General features: G+C 47.5%; 1 protein-coding gene across 1 annotated transcript in view; it reads right to left on the minus strand.

Annotated features, from left to right (window-relative positions):
• LOC144686961 (insulin-like growth factor 2 mRNA-binding protein 2) overlaps positions 1-20,616 on the minus strand; it is a 112,444-nt gene that overhangs the window by 6,441 nt on the left and 85,387 nt on the right. Inside the window, exons 3-5 of the mRNA XM_078552807.1 lie at positions 18,620-18,668; positions 7,842-7,893; positions 3,072-3,135 (exon numbers count right to left, since the gene is read on the minus strand). Of these exons, the coding sequence (XP_078408933.1) occupies positions 3,072-3,135; positions 7,842-7,893; positions 18,620-18,668 (165 nt within the window). The remainder of the gene's footprint in view (positions 1-3,071; positions 3,136-7,841; positions 7,894-18,619; positions 18,669-20,616) is intronic.

The raw sequence follows: 20,616 nt of genomic DNA on the forward strand, positions 1-20,616 counted from the left end.
GGGGGGGTGGTGGGGGGGGGGGGGGGGTGGGGGTGGGGGTGGGGGGGGGGGGGGGGGTGGTGAGGGGGGTGGGGGGGGGGGGGGGGGGGGAGTGTGGAGCCTGTAGCAGGTCTCTGACGAGACAGAGTGTGGAGCCTGTAGCAGGTCTCTGACGGGGCGGATGTGGGAGCCTGTAGCAGGTCTCTGACGGGGCGGAGTGTGGAGCCTGTAGCAGGTCACTGACGGGGCGGAGTGTGGAGCCTGTAGCAGGTCACTGACCGGGGCGGAGTGTGGAGCCTGTAGCAGGTCTCTGACGGGGCGGAGTGTGGGCCCTGTAGCAGGTCACTGACGGGGCGGAGTGTGGAGCTGTAGCAGGTCACTGACGGGGCGGAGTGTGGCGCCTGTAGCAGGTCACTGACGGGGCGGAGTGTGGAGCCTGTAGCAGGTCTCTGACGAGACGGAGTGTGGAGCCTGTAGCAGGTCTCTGACGGGGCGGAGTGTGGAGCTTGTAGCAGGTCACTGACGGGGCGGAGTGTGGAGCCTGTAGCAGGTCCACTGACGGGGCGGAGTGTGGAGCCTGTAGCAGGTCTCTGACGGGGCGGAGTGTGGATCCTGTAGCAGGTCTCTGACGGGGCGGAGTGTGGAGCCTGTAGCAGGTCACTGACGGGGCGGAGTGTGGAGCCTGTAGCAGGTCCTCTGACGGGCGGAGTGTGGAGCCACTGACAAGCCAATGGGACAAGGCCTATTACAATAATACTGTTCACATAAATTATCATAAAATTAGCAATTCTACTTCAGAGTAGCTTTAAAAGCATCAGTGTCTGAGCCCCTTGGTTGGTCTGTTGCCTTTCATAAATTCAGCCAAGAATGATGGTGTGAAAGTCTCCTCTGCCTTTTCAATGTAAGGGAAATAAGGTTAGGGCAGTCACAGCCCAAATACCCCTACTGCCTTGGCCAAAACAAGGCAGACTCACGTCTCCAGCCTCCATTCATTGCTCCATTCCCACACAGCTGCATCGTTTACAACAGATGAGCACTAAGTTCATATAAAGTTTTTATGAACTTAGTGATCTCTGTGTAAACGATGCAGCTGTTGGGAATGGAGCATTGAATGGAGGCTGGAGCGTGAGTCTGGCCTTGTTTTGGCCAAGGCAGTAGGGGTATTGGGCTGTGACTGCCCTAACCTTATTTCCCTTACATTGAAAAGGCAGAGGAGACTTTCACACCATCATTCTTGGCTGAATTTATGAAAGGCAACAGACCAACCAAGGGCTCAGACACTGATGCTTTTAAAGCTACTCTGAAGTAGAATTGCTAATTTATGATAATTTATGTGAACAGTATTATTGTAATAGGCCTTGTCCAATTGGCTTGTCAGTGGCTCCACACTCCGCCCCGTCAGAGACCTGCTACAGGCTCCACACTCCGCCCCGTCAGTGACCTGCTACAGGCTCCACACTCCGCCCCGTCAGAGACCTGCTACAGGATCCACACTCCGCCCCGTCAGAGACCTGCTACAGGCTCCACACTCCGCCCCGTCAGTGACCTGCTACAGGCTCCACACTCCGCCCCGTCAGTGACCTGCTACAAGCTCCACACTCCGCCCCGTCAGAGACCTGCTACAGGCTCCACACTCCGTCTCGTCAGAGACCTGCTACAGGCTCCACACTCCGCCCCGTCAGTGACCTGCTACAGGCGCCACACTCCGCCCCGTCAGTGACCTGCTACAGGCTCCACACTCCGCCCCGTCAGTGACCTGCTACAGGCGCCACACTCCGCCCCGTCAGAGACCTGCTACAGGCTCCACACTCCGCCCCGTCAGTGACCTGCTACAGGCTCCACACTCCGCCCCGTCAGTGACCTGCTACAGGCTCCACACTCCGCCCCGTCAGAGACCTGCTACAGGCTCCACACTCCGCCCCGTCAGAGACCTGCTACAGGCTCCACACTCTGTCTCGTCAGAGACCTGCTACAGGCTCCACACTCCGCCCCGTCAGTGACCTGCTACAGGCTCCACACTCCGCCCCGTCAGTGACCTGCTACAGGCTCCACACTCCGCCCCGTCAGTGACCTGCTACAGGATCCACACTCCGCCCCGTCAGAGACCTGCTACAGGCTCCACACTCCGCCCCGTCAGTGACCTGCTACAGGCTCCACACTCCGCCCCGTCAGAGACCTGCTACAGGCTGTACACCCTGCCCCATCAGAGACCTGCTACAGGCTGTACACTCCGCCCCGTCAGAGACCTGCTACAGGCTGTACACTCCGCCTCGTCAGAGACCTGCTACAGGCTGTACACTCCGCCCCGTCAGAGACCTGCTACAGGCTCCACACTCTGCCCTGTCAGAGACCTGCTACAGGCTCCACACTCTGCCCTGTCAGAGACCTGAGAGCGGCTCTACAGTCTGTCCAATCATTAGCTATACAACCTGTCTCATCAGCCATGAAGTGCATTGCAGGAAGACTGAAAGAAAAACTGAAAATAAAATTAAATCAAAAAGCTAGTTCAGAACATAGAATCCCACCCTTCAGAATAGGTAACTACAACTAATAGGTTCAAAGCTGTTAATTGCATTTCAGTGATGTGCAAAACTTTAATACCACAAACTACAGAAGAACATCCAACAGTCACAGCAGTGCCATAAGCAGAGCTGCCTGAGACTTTCAACAGTCAGCTTATTGTGCGTCATCTTACTGTGTTGTTTTGTGCTGTGGTTCCATCTCGTTCTTGTTCCCTTTGTTGTTTGTTATTTGTGGTACATAACTGGTGGGTACAGGTCTGTCACTGTATAACACTGGGGTACAGTACTGGTGGGTACAGGTCTGTCACTGTATAACATTGGGGTACAGTAGTACTGGGTGCAGGTCTGTCACTGTATAACACGGGTACAGTACTGGTGGGTACAGGTCTTCCTCAAAGTTGCTGGTCACTATTGGTGCACAGGCAGAGAGAAATTTGTGGTGATAAGGGAATCACAGAAGAATGATGCCACATGTTAAGGTGAATAGTGTATACTGGGCACCAATATACAAAACAATCCAGTGACAACAGGAAAGTCCTATCAAAGTTTAGAGGCCCCGTCATCACTCACGTTTTTGCGTGTTCCTTTGTTTCGTACGTCACATTCACAACTGCCGTCTCACTGTCGGTGTTAACTGAGAGATGGAAAAGAATCAGTCAGCACCCAGACTGTGGGCAGCAAAACATGAACCAACTTATCCCACTGAGCCCACGATGCTACCTTTCCCAGCATAGTTCAGCAATTAAACTCCTTCAGACAGGCCCCAGCGTCAACTGGGTGATGTGAAATGCTCATTTTGTTTATTAAAAGTGAGGATTCCAGTTTCTGACCTGTGGTTCTTAAGTGAAAATAGTGACATTTGAAACGATGCATTAATGGCTGGAGTTGAAATGTCAGCTGGCCTCTCGCACCAGTTTTCAACATGGAGGACGGACAATGGAAGGTCAGTTGTCTGTGGGGCCGGCCTCAGCCAAATCGTTTGACCTGGAAATTAGCCAGCACACTGTGGAACAAATTTAACTATACATCGTCAAAGCTTTAGCCAGTATCTGAGACTTAGACAATGCGTGATAAATTGATCATTCGCATTCTGTGCAATAATTATTACTTACTGGTGATAGATGATTGACAGGTGATCCTTCAAAATGGTGCCTTCTTCTGCATTTCTAGATTCAGATTCCAGAGGCAAACTGGCGAGCTGGGGGCGCAGCGCAATCTTTTGAGGATACCTTCCCTCCCATCAAGTCTGGTTAAACCAAATTAATAATGCCATTTGGCCCTTGTGACTTTTACACAAATTCTCAGCATTTAACAAGATTAAAGCATAATCTCACCGCAGCAGACAGTTCAAGGGATTTTAATACATCGAAAGTTACATTGTTGCTCTATGTTGCCAGGTTATCGGCTGCTTACACTGCCTCATTAGCATTTCACACATTCCCATTCCCAAGAGAGGCTTCCTGAGGAGCAAGCTGCTCATGTAGAGGTGGAGGCAATCACATGACATTCACCCCGACTCAAAGGTACAGACATTCGGTGTTTGGTACATCTCCAGCCCTCTTGCAGCACTCTATCTCGAATTAACAACTTCCAATTCCACTGCCTTGTCCCCTTCATCCCCTCAGGTTTCGAATGTTGACTCACCTTTCCCCCATCATCTCAGTTACCTCTGAGGCAAACACTTCACTTCTCTGCTCAACAGCTTTCAAATCCAAATCAAACTCAAGATTGCCAAAGAAAATCTGAAAATTGTTCCCGCCTTTGGAGATGGACTGAGCAGATCAGGACAAGATACAAACGATGATGGACAGGAAGTGACCCTCTGGTCTTGTGTATCATTATATACACACTCCACGCCCACCCAAAAACCATGTGATTTCCTGGGAGGGGTTTAAAAAAAAAAGATAGAAAAGCCCAAGCCAATTTGAAAGGAAAAAAGGTGGGAATTTGGTCCCTTAAACCTGCCCAGAAACGAGTCCAGCAGGTATAATAAAAGTAACCTGCCACAATTTAGACAGCTAGCTCAAGCTTCCAGCTTCTTCTCTCTGTGGCAACACTTCTACACACTCTGTTTTCAATCCTACCCTATGTCCTGTGGATCTCTGTTCAACTGTTCCTCCCAATTTGCAATTCCCCACCTAGTAGCCTGCGGCTCTTCTCTGCACTCATACTACACGAACAAAGGTTTCTTGGTTCTTTAAACTGCGAAATTAAATTATCATGGAACAGAAAACAAAATAGTAAACCAAAAAATTCTACAGGCACAGAAAGAATAAAAGTAAGTTCAGGATGGGAATTGGACCAACAAGGACAGTCAGAATAAAATCACAGACAGTGATGGCAGAGTGGCAAAGATGGTGAATCTATGGAATTCTCTGCACCTTCTCCCCCCGCCCCCAGGGCTGTGGAGGCTCAGTCACTGAGTATGTTCAAAACTGAGATCAATAAATTTCTACATATTAAAAACATCAAGGGATACAGGGATAGTGCAGGAAAACATTATTGAAGTAGTAGATTAGCCATGATCTCACTGAATGGCGCAGCAAGCTCGAAGAGCTGAACGGCCAACTCCCGCGCCTATTTCTTATGTTATTATATTAAATGGCTATCGTACTTCAGTATTTCAGTATCAGGTGAACAAGGCATCGGACAAATTATATAATGTGCATTTAAAATAAATCAAATCAAAATCAAAGCAGATCCAGACAGATTGCATCCGTATATTTTAAAAGAGTCTAGAAAAGAGATAGCAGAAATCCAAGTTACACATGTTTAATAATTTGTCAGAGAAAGGTGTGGTGCCAGAGAATTGGCAGGTAGGTAATGCCATAACTATATTAGGAATATTATGCCATACTTATATCAGTCAGCTTAACGTTGGAGTTAGAAAAGATAATGGAATCACTTCTAAAGGGGAAAATAGAAAAAAAATCTAGAAATCAAAAAATATAACAATAAATACTCAGCATGGATATCAAAAGGGAAAGTAGTGCTGGAACAACCTCACTGAATTCTTTGACAAGGTAACAGACAGTAGACAAGGGAAGTGTAATAGATGTAATACATCTAGTTTACCAAGAGACACTCAATAAAGGTACTGCCTGGTACACTAATGAATTGGGAGTCAGCAGATAATTAGCAGAACAAATAGCTTGCTGGCTACAAGGCAGAAAGCAGTGGGTAGGGGTAAAAGGCGGGGAGTTATTCAGAACAGCAGAAGATGGGAAGTGGGGTTCCTCAAGGATCAGTGCTGGGACAGCTATTGTTCCCAATTTATACCAACAATTTAGGCTTTGGAATCAAAAACACGATTTCTAAACTTTCAGCCAACACTCAATTCAGAGGAGGTGGAGAAACGGGCACTGGGATAGTCAATATTCAGGGGGATTCCAAATAATTACATGTAGACATTAATAAACTTACTATATGAGCATATAATAGGCAAATGAACGTCAACATTATCAAAATGTAATACTTCACACTTAGCCGAGAAAAATAAGGTCACATATTACAGTCTTTGGAATATAAGGATCTAAATGGGGTGGAGGGAGATAGGAATCTGGGAATATGAATACACAAAGCAATGAAAGGAATGGCACCGGTTAATAGGGCCAAGCAAACCAAGTACTGGGATTTATCTCTAGAGGAATAGAACCGACAAGGAGGGAAGTTCTGCTAAACTTGTATCAAACCTTGCATAGGTCACACTTGGGGAGTACTGCGTACAGTTCTGGTCGTCATATTGACATAGCCAAGGGTTTTAAAACAACTTACAAACATGATAACAGAACTGAGAGATTATACTTATCGGGGAAGGACAAACAAGCCGAGTCTCTGTTCTCTTCAGAAGGGAAAACTGAGAAGGTAACCAAGGAGGAGACTTTAAAAAAGATGAAAGGTTTTGATCGAGAATTGGGTATGGAGAAAATATTTCCATTTGTGGGGACGGTGAAACTCGAGGCCATCAATGTAAATCAGAAACTTCGCTACACAGAGAGTGGTATAGATGCATTTAAAGAGGAAGCTAGATAAACATACAAGGGAGCAGAGAACAGGTGAGAAAGAATGGGAGGAGGTTTAAGTGGAGCATAAACACTGGCATGGAGAGTTTCTGTAATTCTATTTCTCATAGTCTCTTTCCTAACATATCAACATGAAACTCCTTACTACATCTTCCTCCTAAGCCAACAGGATTTTTAAACTAAACTTGTTCCCCATAGTTTACTACGTGTTTCCATACGCACATAGTGAATGAGTTCTACCCACTGGATATTAAAAGTAGTCGGTGAGGGAATTGTAAAAGTGTTAGTCATAATCTTTCAACATTCCCTTGATATGGGAACTGTACTATTAAATTGGAAAATTGCTAGTGTCACTCCATTATTTAAGAAGGATGGGAGAGAGAAACCAGAGGCCTGTCAATTTAAAGTCAGTTATGGAAAAGCTACTGGAATCTGTCATTAGGATAGTGACTGAGCATTTGGACAAATAGGAGTTGATCAGAGAGAGCCATTAAGGCTTTGTTAAGGGTAAGTCATGGCTGATTAATCGGGTTGAATTTTTTGAGGTGGTCACTAATAAGGTAGTTTACTCCTCAAAAAGACTAATGGAATGCTGGCCTTTATTGCAAGGAGGCTGGAATATACAGGAGAGAAGTTATGCTCGAATTGCAGAGAATCTCAGTCAGACCCCATCTGGACTATCACATTCAGTTCTGGGCACCACATTTCAGGAAGGATATACTGGCCTTCGGGTGGGCGGATTTGGTGGGGGCAGGGGATGGGGAGGACAGTGCAGCACAGGTTCACCAGACTGAAACCAGGGATTAGAGGATTAAATCATGAGAACAGGTTGCATAAACTTGGTTTGGACTTGCTCAAGTCTATGAGATTGAACGAGATGATAGAGACATTTAAAAAGTTAAAAGAATTCAGTAAAGGTGATAGTGAGAAACAATTTCTTCTGATGGGAGGCAACAAGCACAAAAGGACATCATCTTAAAATTGGAGTTAGGCCATTCAGGAGCACAATCAGGGAAGTTCTTTTTCCACACAAAAGGTGAGTAAAAATCTGAAGATTTCTCCCAAAAGGTTGTGACTGCTGGAATAATTAGCGCCTTCTTGGCTGAGACTAACTTATATAATTACTGAACAGAAATCTAAGAACACAGATTTAAGGTGGGCAGATGGAGGTAAGATACAAATAGCCATGATCTAACTGAAAGGCAGAGCAGACCAGAGAGGTTGAAGGACTCCTGCTGTTTCTAAAGAACCAATGTTCCATTATAATGAAAAACCACAAAGAAAACAATACTGGGTTATGTTCATGTTATCTCCATACCTTGTTCCACATTCTCCACTGTGCCATGTTGAGCCAAGAGTCCATCCAATACCTGAAAACAACAAAGAGACGGAAGCGTCACACCCTGTGACTCAAACGGACAGGGAGCGCCATGCCCCGTCGCCCAGACGGACGGGGAGCGCCATGCCCCATCACCCAGACGGACAGGAGCGCCACGCCCCATCACCCAGACGGACAGGAGCGCCACGCCCCATCACCCAGACGGACGGGGAGCGCCACGCCCCATCACCCAGGCGGACGGGGAGCGCCACGCCCCATCACCCAGGCGGACGGGGAGCGCCACGCCCCATCACCCAGGCGGACGGGGAGCGCCACGCCCCATCACCCTGACGGACGGGGAGCGCCACTCCCCATCACCCAGACAGACAGGAGCGCCACGCCCCATCACCCAGACGGACGGGGAGCGCCACGCCCCGCCACCCAGACGGACAGGAGCGCCACGCCCCATCACCCTGACGGACAGGAGCGCCACGCCCCATCACCCAGACGGACAGGAGCGCCACGCCCTGCCACCCAGACGGACAGGAGCGCCACGCCCCATCACCCAGACGGACAGGAGCGCCACGCCCCATCACCCTGACGGACAGGAGCACCACGCCCCATCACCCTGACGGACAGGAGCGCCACGCCCCATCACCCTGACGGACAGGAGCGCCACGCCCCATCACGCTGACAGACAGGAGCGCCACGCCCCATCACCCTGACAGACAGGAGCGCCACGCCCCATCACCCTGACGGACGGGGAGCGCCACGCCCCATCACCCTGACGGACGGGGAGCGCCACGCCCCATCACCCTGACGGACGGGGAGCGCCACGCCCCATCACCCTGACGGACGGGGAGCGCCACGCCCCATCACCCTGACGGACGGGGAGCGCCACGCCCCATCACCCTGACGGACGGGGAGCGCCACGCCCCATCACCCTGATGGACAGGAGCGCCACGCCCCATCACCCTGACGGACGGGGAGCGCCACGCCCCATCACCCAGACAGACGGGTGCGGCACACTGAGTAGTCGAAACACAGATATACACAATGTAACCCAGATGAATAGGGGAAACATATGGGCTCTGCAGTCCATTTTGTTAGCAAATCGTGGCTTCTTCCTGATCAAAACTCATGTCCTTGTTGCCTGCCCCCTCGAGAGACAGGGTACACAGAATGGTGAAGGGGTTTGCTTGGGTACCTAATGACAGTGGCAGCATGCAGAGCAGGCAGATGATGATGCAAATCAGTCTGCATCGATTATTTGATGCTAACACTGCCACGTTCAAGCGCCATGTTCCAGCCTATGTCATTTCTTAACCTTGCACAGCTGAATAAATAGTAAACAGCATGAAGGAACTCCCCCTCCTTGCCAGTCCCCAAAATCATTGCAACTTAAAGGAAACATGAGCGGCTTAATAGGTTAGCTGTTGGGTAATTTTTCTGGGGTCTGATGCAATTGCCTGCATTTTTGAAGCTTTCTTAAAATCACCTGAAGCTTCAATAGCTTACAGGAAGTGTTCTGGATGGTGTCAAAACACTTTTATGTAAAAGCTTGTGCTAAAACAAGAATGGCTGTCAGATGGAAGCCATATCTGCTCAGGAGTGTTGAAGCTTGCCGCCTCAATCTCAATGATGACCAATGTTTGAAACATTTTCACTTCACACAAGATGTTGCGATTGAAATCTGTCAGTTGTTGCAGGCACAACTGCAACTTTGAAGCAAGGCAAGGACTACATTGCCTGTGGCTGGAAGACGTGACCGTGGCTCTTAATTATTATGCCTCTGGCTCCACAGGTTGCTGTTGGAGATATAAGCACCTTTTTGCAGTTTGCAGTACACTGCTGCATGAGAGAGGTGAACAGAGGTTCTCTATACACAGAGAAACACCCTAATTTCATTTTCTCTTGCCAGCGATAAGTTGACTCTGCGAGCATGAGGGTTTGCGGGCTTCCCTGCAGCGCAGGGTTCCATTAACATGCATGCACCTCATGCCAGCTCTGCCATTCTCATGAACAAAAAGGGACTCCAATCCCTTCGTGTGCAGCTAACATGTGACCACAGGCAGCTCATCATGAAAATCATTGCATTTTATCCTGGAAGTGATCACAATTCCTTCATTCCATCCGTATTTGAAGCACCACAGCAGTCAAACGTTGGCTACTGGACGACAAGGATTACCCATGAATGACATGGTTCTTCATTCTGAGCTGAAATCATGTACATATTTATACCAGGCATACAATGAGAATAAAAGCAAAATACTGCGGATGTTTGAAAACCTGGATAAAAGCAAAAGATGCCAGAAATACTCAGCAGGTCAGGGGGCATCTGTGGAGAGAAACAGAGTTAACATTTCAGCTTGGTGATCTTTCATCAGAACAGAAGGGAGATAGCAGTCTTAGAGTTTTTAAACCAGTAGAAGAGGGTAGGGGGTAGGAAGGACAAAAGCGAAGATCAATGATGGGCAGGAGGGATTAACTAACAAAGATGCAAAAGCCAAAGAGATAGTAATGGACTTAGTAAAGAAACAAAGGTTGTGTCCAGATGAGGTGTGAATGGCTACTTAAAAACCATCTGAATGCAACATGAAGAGATAAAGAAAGAAACAAGGCAGCAAAAAATAACACACAGAACAACATGGAGGCAGAGGTTATGATCTAAAGTTGTCAAACTCAATGTTGAGTCCAGAAGGCTGTACAGTGCAGAGATGGAAGATGAGGTGCTGTTCCTCAAGCTTGTGTTGAGCTTCACTGGAACACTAGCAGGTCGTGGACAGAAAGGTCAGAGTGGGAGCAAGATGGAGAATTAAACAACACGTGGCAGGAAGTTCGGGATCATGCTTGTGGACCGAAGGGAGATGTTCCACAAAACGGTCACCCAGTCTGCATTTGGTCGCCCCAGTGAAGAGGAGGCCACATTGTGAGTAGTGAATACAGTATGCTAAATTAAAATAAGTACAAATAAATTGTTGCTTCACTTGGAAGGAGTGTTTGGATCCTTGGATAGTGAGAAGGGAGCAGGTTAAAGGGCAGATGTTGCTTGCATGAGAAGGTGTCATTGGGAAAGGAGGGTGTTAGGGATGACTGAAGAGTGAACCAGAGTGTTCCAGAGGAACGGTCCCTTTGGAATTCTGAAAGGAGAGGACAGAGGAAGAAATTTTTGATGGTAGCATAAAAAATGGCAGGGGGTGATGCACAGAATGATCCCAACAGGAGGGGGCATGACCCCGACTGGGGGCTGGGGGTGAACAGATGGATAAGCGACAGACACAGCAACCCCAACTTAGGTGGGTGGGAGGAAGGAATGACACACAGAGCGACCTGACCCTGCCCAGAGGATGGGACGGGGTGGGGACGACACGCAGAGACCCCAACCGAAGGGTTGGGAGAACAACACGCAAAGACCCAACCCCCATGCGGCACATGCAGCAAGACGCGACCCAGGTGAATCAGTGTACACCTTCACCAAAAGACCTTCAGGACAGATTGGGTGTGCATTCAATGGAGAGCTATTAGTTCCCCCGGAAGGTAGAAGCCTCTTACTGAACTTAGTGACGCATTTCACAGGGTCACAGAATTGTTACAGCGCAGAAGGTGGTCATTCAGCTGGCTCTACATATGTGGGAGTCCCACTCCCTCACCTTCTCCCCATAGCTCTGCATTCTTGCTTTCCAGATAACAATCCCTTTTGAATACCTTGATTGAATCCACCTCCACCATGTTCTCAGACAGCGCATTCCAGACCCTAACCACTCGCTCATGCAACCTCAGGTCACCTGACTTGAGATCGTGCTTCAACACATACCACCCAAGGTCAAGGCGGACGTCAAAACTACCATGGATTAATAAGACATTTGATGAATGCTGCTATAGAGTATTCTGCTGACTGAATGAGGCATTCAAGGGGAACTGGAAAAACTCAGCAGGTCTGACAGCATCTGCGTTATGATTTGTTCTGATGAAGGGTCATAAGGACTCAAAACGTCAACTGTATTCCTCTCCCAGATGCTGTCAGACCTGCTGAGTTTTTCCAGGTATTTTTGTTTTTGTTCTAGATTTCTAGCATCCGCAGTATTTTGCTTTTATTCAAGGGGAACTGCTGGCCTTTACATCTAGAGGACTAGAATACAAGGGATAGAAGACATGCTGCAGGTGTACAGAGCCCTGGGTTAGATCACACCCATGCTCAATACTAGGCACCACTCATTAAGAATAATATATTGGCCTTGTATCCTCACTGGCTACGGGTGAGGTCCCAGAGGACTGGAGAATGGCCAATGTTGTTCCATTGTTTAAGAAGGGTAGCAGGGATAATCCAGGAAATTACAGGCCGGCGAGCCTTACTTCAGTGGTAGGGAAATTATTGGAGAAGATTCTTCGTGACAGGATTTACTACTATTTGGAAGCAACTAGGCATATTAGTGAGAGGCAGCATGGTTTGGTGAAGGGGAGGTCGTGTCTCACTAACTTGATCGAGTTTTTCGAGGGAGTGACAAAGATGATCGACGATGGAAGGGCAATGGATGTTATATACATGGATTTCAGTAAGGCCTTTGATAAGGTCCCTCATGGCAGACTGGTACAGAAGGTAAAGTCGCACGGGATCAGAGGTGAGCTGGCAGGATGGATACAGAATTGGCTTGGTCATAGAAGACAGAGGGTAGCAGTGGAAGGGTGCTTTTCTGAATGGAGAGCTGTGACTAGTGGAGTTCTGCAGGGATCAGTGCTGGGACCTTTGCTGATTGTGGTATACATAAATGATTGGGAGGAAAATGTAACTGGGCTAATTAGCAAGTTTGCAGATGACACCCAAGGTTGGAGGAGTTGCAGATAGTGAAGAGGATTGTCAAAGAATACAACGGGATATAGATCGGTTGGAGACTTGGGCGGAGAAATGGCAGATGGAGTTAAATCCGGACAAATGCAAGGTAATGCATTTTGGAAGGTCTAATACAGGCAGGAATTGCACAGTAAATGGCAGAATCCTTAAGATGGGCAGAGGGATCTGGGTGCACAGGTCCACAGGTCACTGAAAATGGCAACGCAGGTGGATAAGGTAGTCAGGAAGGCATATGGCATGCTTGCATTCATTGGCAGGGGAATTGAGTATAAAAGCTGGGAAGTCATGCTGCAGCTGTATAGAACCTTGGTTAGGCCACACTTCGAATATTGCGTGCAATTCTGGTCACCACATTACCAGAAGGATATGGAGGCGTTGGAGAGGGTGCAGAGGAGGTTTACCAGGATGCTGCCTGGTCTGGAGGTTATTAGCTATGAGGAGAGGTTGGAGAAACTCGGATTGTTCTCACTAGAGCGACGGAGATTGAGGGGCGACTTGATAGAAGTTTGCAAAATTATGAGTGGCATGGACAGAGTAGATAGTCAGAAGCTTTTTCCCAGGGTGGAAGAGTCAATTACTAGGGGATATAGATTTAAGGTGAGAGGAGAAAACTATAAAGGTGATGTGCGGGGCAAGTTTTTTACGCAGAGGGTAGTGAGTGCCTGGAATTCGCTGCCAGAGGAGGTGATGGAAGCAGGTACGATAGTGGTGTTTAAGAGGCAGCTTGACAAATACATGAATAGGATGGGAATAGAGGGATACGGACCCCGGAAGTGCAAAATGTTTTAATTGACGGGCAAGATGATCGGCACAGGCTTGGAGGGCCGAAGGGCCTGTTCCTGTGCTGTACTTTTCTTTTCTTTGTTCTTTTCTTTTCTTGGAGAGAATGCAGCATAGATTTGCCAGAATGACACGTGGACTCTCTCTGTTCAGGTAGCATGCCCTAAGAGGGTGTTGGTGACCCTGGACCTCCATGTGTTGGTCCACGGTTATGTTTGACAAGGTACTGCAGTGGTTTGCCATTACCTTCTGCACGTTCTGATTGACCAGGAGACTCTCCCGCTCTTACTATCTGCCATAGACATATTTGAAGGATGCGCAGATTGATAATTAACCTGTTTGACCATGTTATGAACATACCTTCCATGGCCATAAAGTCCTGGAATGGGACTCGAACGAAGAGCTTCAGGCTCAGAGGTAAGGAACACTACCCACTGCGCCACAAGACATTCTGACACCTAGACTCAGAAAAAATACGTTTCACCCCATGTCACCCTTACTTCTTTTGCCAATTATTTTAAATTGCGCCCTCTTGTTCTCAATCCTTTCACCAATGAAAACAGTTTCTCCCCAAGTACTCTATCCACACCCCTCATGATTTTGAATAACTCTATCAAATCTCCTCTCAACTTTCTCTTCTCCAAGGAAAACAGTCCCAACTTCTCCAATCCGTCCAAGTAACTGAAGTTCCTCATCCCAGGAACCATTCTCGTGAATCTTTTCTGTACTCTCTCCAATGCCTTCACATCCTTACTACAGTGCGGCACCCAGAACTGGACACAATACTCCAGATGAGGTTGAACCAGTTTAATACAAGGTAAATATAACCACCTTGCTTTTATGCTCTAGGATGATGTATGCTTTATTTGGAGAATTCAAAATTCTCAACAGAATTTAACAGAATCAACGTGTGCTTGCAGTAAAAACAGGAAATACTCAGCAGATCCAGCAGCTTCTGCGGAGAAAGAAACAGAGCTAATGCTTAGAGTCGAATATTACTATTCGGAAGAAAAGTCATATTTGACTCCAAGCATTAACTCTGTTTCTCTCACCACAGATGCTGCCAGACCTGAGTATTTCCAGCACTTTCTGTTTTTATCTCAGATTTTAAGCATCTGCAGTATTTTGCTTTCAACTTTTACTTGCCTTTTGCTATCACTACAATTAGCGCACAAACCTTTTTTAAGTGCTGCAAATTTCCAACACTTAATTGCTTAAAATGCCAATTAGAATGCTGGACCAATAAATGAACTGACAAAGTCTGAACAAATGGGCCCCTGTGACGGTGATTAAAACAACAACTTATATTTATATAGCAACTTTAACATAATAAAAGATGCTAATACATCCAATAGGAGCATTATAAAACTAAGTGAGGTTGGAGGAGAGAGAGAGATTGGCGAGGCCATGGAGGGAGTCATAAAGTCATAGAGATCTACAGCACAGAAAAAAGCCCTTTGGCCCATCGAGTATGCGCCGGTCAAACAAGTACCTAACTATTCTAATCCCATTTTCCAGAACTAGGCCCATAGCCTTGTATGCCATGGCATCGCAAGTGCACATCCAAATATTTCTTAAATGTTATGAGGCAGTGAGTTCCAGATTCCCACCACCCTCTGGGTGAAAAAATTCTTCCTCACATCCCCTCTAAACCTCCTGCCCCGTACCTTAAATCTCTGCCCCCTGCTTATTGATCCCTCCGCCAAGGGGAAAAATTCCTTCCTGCCTACCCTATCTATACCTCTCACAATTTTATACGCCTCAATCATCTCCCCTCTCAATCTCCTCTGCTCCAAGGAAAATAACCCCAGTCTATCCAATCTCTCCTCCTAACTAAAACTCTCCAGCCCAGGCAACATCTGGTAAATCTCCTCTGCACTCTCTCTAGTGCAATCACATCCTTCCTCTAACGCGGATTCCAGAACTGCACGCAATAATCTAGCTGTGGCCTAACCAGCGTTTTATACAGTTCCAGCATAACCACCTTGCTCTTATATTCTATGCCACGGCTAATAAAGGCAGGTATCCAATATGCCTTCTTAATCACCTTATCTACCTGTCCCACTACCTTAAGGGACCAGTGGACGTGCACACCAAGGTCCCTCTGATCCTCGGTACTTCTCAGGGTCCCACCATTCATTGTGTATTCCTGTGCCTTGTTTGTCCTACCCAAGTGCATCACCTCACATTTATCCGGATTAAATTCCATTTGCCACTGATCAGCCCGTCGATATCCTCTTCATCAAGGGCTATCCCTCCTCACTATTTACCACCCCATCAATTTTCATGTCATCCTCGAACTTACTGATCAACCTTCCTACATTCAGGTCTAAATCGTTTATATATACACCACAAACAGCAAGGGACCCAACACCGAACCCTGTGGAACCCCACTGGACACAGGCATCCAGTCACAAAAACACCCCTGGACCATCACCCTCTGCCTCCAACCACTCAGCCAATTCTGGATCCAATTTGCCAAATTGCCTTGGATCCCATGGGCTCTTTTGTTATCAGTCCCCCATGAGGGACCTTATCAAAAGCCTTGCTGAAGTCCAAGTAGACGATGTCAAATGCATTGCCCTCATTTACACACCTGGTCACCTCTTCAAAAAATTCAATCAAATTGGTCAGACACGGCCTCCCCTTGACAAAACTATGCTAACTGTCCTGGATTAATCCCTGCCTCTCCAAGTATAGATCAATTCTGAATTAATTGCTTCCAATAGTTTCCCCACCACTGAGATTAGACTGACTGGCCTGTAGTTCCCTGGTTTATCCCTTCCCCCACTTTCTTGAATAACGGTACCACATTGGCTGTCCTTCAATCCTCTGGCACCTCTCCTGTGGTCAGAGAGGTATTGAAAATTATTGCCAGCACCCCTGCTATCTCCTCCCTTGCCTCACTCAACAGCCTGGGTTACATTTCATACAGGCCTGGAGAGTTATCGACTTTTAAGCTTGCCAGATCACTTAGAGCCTCCTTCCTCTCCATGCTAATTTCTTTCATTATATCACAGTCCTTCTGCCTGATTTCTATATCCATGTTGTCCCTCTCATTTGTGAACACTGACACAAAGTATTCATTTAGAACCCTCCCTACATCTTCCGGCTCCACACACAAATTACCACTGTGGTCCTTAGTGGGCCCTACTCTTTCCCTAGTTATTCTCTTACTTTGAAACCAAGGATGAGAATTTTAAAATCAAAAGTTGCTTGATTGGGAGCCAATGTGGGTCAGCGAGCAGGGAACAGGACTTGGTGAGAGTTAAAACCTGGGGAACAGAGTTTCGGATGAGATCCAAGTTTATGGAGCACAGAATGTGGGCGACCAATTTCACCAAGGCTCCTTCGACAGCATCTTCCAAACCTGTGACCTCTGCCACCTAGAAGAGCAAGAGCAGCAGCAGGTGCATGGGAACACCACCACCTGGAAGTTCCCCTCTAAGCCACATACCATCCTGACTTGGAACTTTATCGTCGTTTATTCACTGTCATTGGGTTAAAATCCTGGAACTCCCTCCCTAACAGCAGTGCGTCTGTGACCTACACCACATGGACTGTAGCAGTTCAAGACAGCAGCTCACCACCACCTTCTCAAGAGCAATTAGGGATGGGCAATAAAAATGCTGGCCTAGCCAGCAAGGCCCATGCCCTGTGAAAAAATAAATTAAAAAAAAGACCAGCCAGGAGTATGTTGGAATAGTCGAGTCTAGAGGTAATTAAGGCATGAAAGAAGGTTTCAGCAGCAGACGAGCTGAGACAGGGCGAAGTTGGATGATGCCATAGAGGTGGAAATAGGCGGGCTTAGTGATGGCCACATGTGAGGTTGGTAGCTCATTTCAGGATCAGGTGTGACACTGAGGATACAAACAGACTGGCTTAATCTCAGGTTGTTGACAGAGTGGGGCGGGGGGGAGAATGGTGGAGATGGAGTGGTAGCTAGGGAATAGGAACAATAATATAAGACACCCAACAGCCAACCATAAGCTGAGTCAAAGGTAAGATGATCGAGGAACTCTCTAAGACGACAAATTACCAAATATTGGGACAAAACCAAATTCTAAAAGAGGATGCCTCAGGGGACTTCACTCTGGAGCTATAATCTGGGGTTATTCTTCGGGCACATCAGTCAGGCCTTACAATCGCAGAGTAGCAGTTTGAAAAGTGTTACAAGGCCATACAGTAATATAGCGGTTGTATTACTGCACTACAGAAGCAGATTTTATTCCCACCTCAGCAGTTTAAGATTTCAATTCCGTTCAAAGAGCAAATCTAGAAATCAAAAACCTGCTTTAGTGAAAGTGACCACAAATTTGTCATACTGTCATTAAAAATCCCAACTGGTTCACTAATACTCTTCAGGGAAGGTAAACTACTGTCGTGGCCAGGTCTAGTTGTTATGTGGTTGACTCTTAACTGCCCACTGAACTGACATAGCAAGTTGTATCAAACTTGTATCAAAAAGGGTGGCAACTGCTCAAAAAGATCCACCAGCTCCATCTTGAGACAACTAAGGATGCGCAATAAATGCCAGTCTTGCCACATCACCCACACCTTAGGAATGAATTAATAATTTTTTTTCCCTGCCTGTATCAGGGTCCCCTGTGCTGGACAGGAAGCTACTCTTACTGGTGGGTGCCATCTTTTCCTCCATGTGTCTTCCTTCAATTACTTTGCTGAGCTTTTTAACCCCAACCCAGTTTCCCACCTTGTGATACTTTGCAATTGGCTGCGAATGTTGATTGCCGGTCAATGCTATACATTTTTGGAAAATAAAACACAACAGTCAGCACAGCGAGAGGAAGGCCAAACCTGCTGTTTGGCAAAGAAACCGTCCATTTCATCACAGGTCAAATCACAGATCTGACCTCACTAATTTCTCAGATATCTTAAATTGCAGGAACTCCCCAGTCATTTTCCATGACAGGTATTGAATCCAAACTACGCCACGTCCTGTCCTGCCACCCTGCCCTACCGTCGAATCACCATCAGACCTATAGTTAAGCACACCTGGGGTGGTCACGCGGAGCCGAGACACTGCGTCAAGGTTGGTGTCTGCGGAGTGCAATGGAGTCACTATGAACTCTAGCCATTTAAAAAGAGGTTCAAATAAATGAGTAGTTACCAACTCCTACAGGCTACTCACCTCCCACTGCAGATGAGGCGGGATGTTGCGGATTTGAATTTTCCGACTCCTGCAAAGAAAAACACAAAACCCATCAGTGTAAAACACAAAACAAAAACAAAAGTACCTGGAAAAACTCAGCAGGTCTGCCAGCATCTGCGGAGAGGAACACAGTTAACGTTTCGAGTCCGTGTGACCCTTCAACAGAACTAAGGAAAAATAGAAAAGAGGTGAAATATAAGCTGGTTTAAAGGGGGGTGGGAGACAGGTAGAGATGGATAGGGGGCCAGTGATAGGTGGAGATAACCAAAAGATGTCACAGACAAAAGGACAAAGGGGTGTTGAAGGTGGTGCTATTATCTAAAGAATGTGCTAATAAGTGACATTAAGCATAGAAAGCAGGACGAGCAAGGTACAGATAGCCCTAGTAGGGGTGGGGTTGGGGGGAAAGGGATCGAAATAGGCTAAAAGATAGAGATAAAACAATGGATGGAAATACATTTAAAAATAATGGAAATAGGTGGGAAAAGAAAAATCTATATAAATTATTGGAAAAATAGGGGGATCGGAAAGGGGGTGGGGATGGAGGAGAGAGTTTATGATCTAAAATTGTTGAACTCAATATCCAGTCCGGAAGGCTGTAAAGTGCCTAGTCGGAAAATGAGGTGCTGTTCCTCCAGTTTGCGTTGAGCTTCACTGGAACAATGCAGCAGGCCAAGGACGGACATGTGGGCATGAGAGCAGGGTGGTGTATTGACATGGCAAGCGACAGGGAGGTCTGGGTCATGCTTGCAGACAGACCGAAGGTGTTCCACAAAGAGGTCACCCAGTCTGCGTTTGGTCTCTCCAATGTAGAGGAAACCGCATTGGGAGCAGCAAATGAAGTAGACTAAATTGAGGGAAGTGCAAGTGAAATGTTGCTTCACTTGAAAGGAGTGTTTGGGCCCTTGGACGGTGAGGAGAGGGGAAGTAAAGGGGCAGGTGTTGCACCTTCTACGGTTGCATGGGAAGGTGCCATGGGAGGGGGTTGAGGTGTAGGGGGTGATGGAGGAGTGGACCAGGGTGTCCTGGAGGGAACGATCCCTGCGGAATGCTGCCGGGGGGGTGAAGGGAAGATGTGTTTGGTGGTGGCATCATGCTGGAGTTGGCGGAAATGGCGGAGGATGATCCTTTGAATTTGGAGGCTAGTGGGGTGATAAGTGAGGACAAGGGGGACCCTATCATGGTTCTGGGAGGGAGAGGAAGGAGTGAGGGCGGATGCGCGGGAGATGGGCCGGGCACGGTTGAGGGCCCTGTCAACCACCGTGGGTGGAAAACCTCGGTTAAGGAAGGAAGGAAGAAAGGAAGGAAGACATGTCAGAGGAACTGTTTTTGAAAGTGGCATCATCAGAACAGATGAGACAGAAGCAAAGGAACTGAGAGAACGGGATGGAGTCCTTAGAGGAAGCGGGGAGTGAGGAGCTGTAGGAGTCGGTAGGCTTGTAATGATTGTTTGGTGGACAGCCTATCACCAGAAGTAGAGACAGAGAGGTCAAGGAAGGGAAGGGAAGTGTCAGAGATGGACCATGTGAAAATGATGGAGGGGTGGAAATTGGAAGCATAATTAATAAATTTTTCCAGGTCCAGACGAGAGCATGAAGCAGCACCGAAGCAGTCATCGGTGTACCGGAGAAAGAGTTGTCGGAGGGGGCCGGAGTAGGACTGGAACAAGGAATGTTCCACATACCCCATAAAGAGACAGGCATAGCTGGGGCCCATGCAGGTACCCATAGCCACACCTTTTATTTGAAGGAAGTGAGAGGAGTTTAAGGAGAAATTGTTCAGTGAGAGAACAAGTTCAGCCAGACGGAGGAGAGTAGTGGTCGATGGGGATTGTTCGGGCCTCTGTTCGAGGAAGAAGCGGAGAGCCATCAGACCATCCTGGTGGGGGGATGGAGGTGTAGAGGGATTGGACGTCCATGGTGAAGAGGAGGCATTTGGGGCCATGGAACTGGAAATTGTTGATATGATGTAGGGTG

The sequence above is a fragment of the Cetorhinus maximus genome, chromosome 11, assembly GCF_964194155.1.
Source record: "Cetorhinus maximus chromosome 11, sCetMax3.hap1.1, whole genome shotgun sequence".
Classification (NCBI taxonomy): Eukaryota; Metazoa; Chordata; class Chondrichthyes; order Lamniformes; family Cetorhinidae; genus Cetorhinus; species Cetorhinus maximus.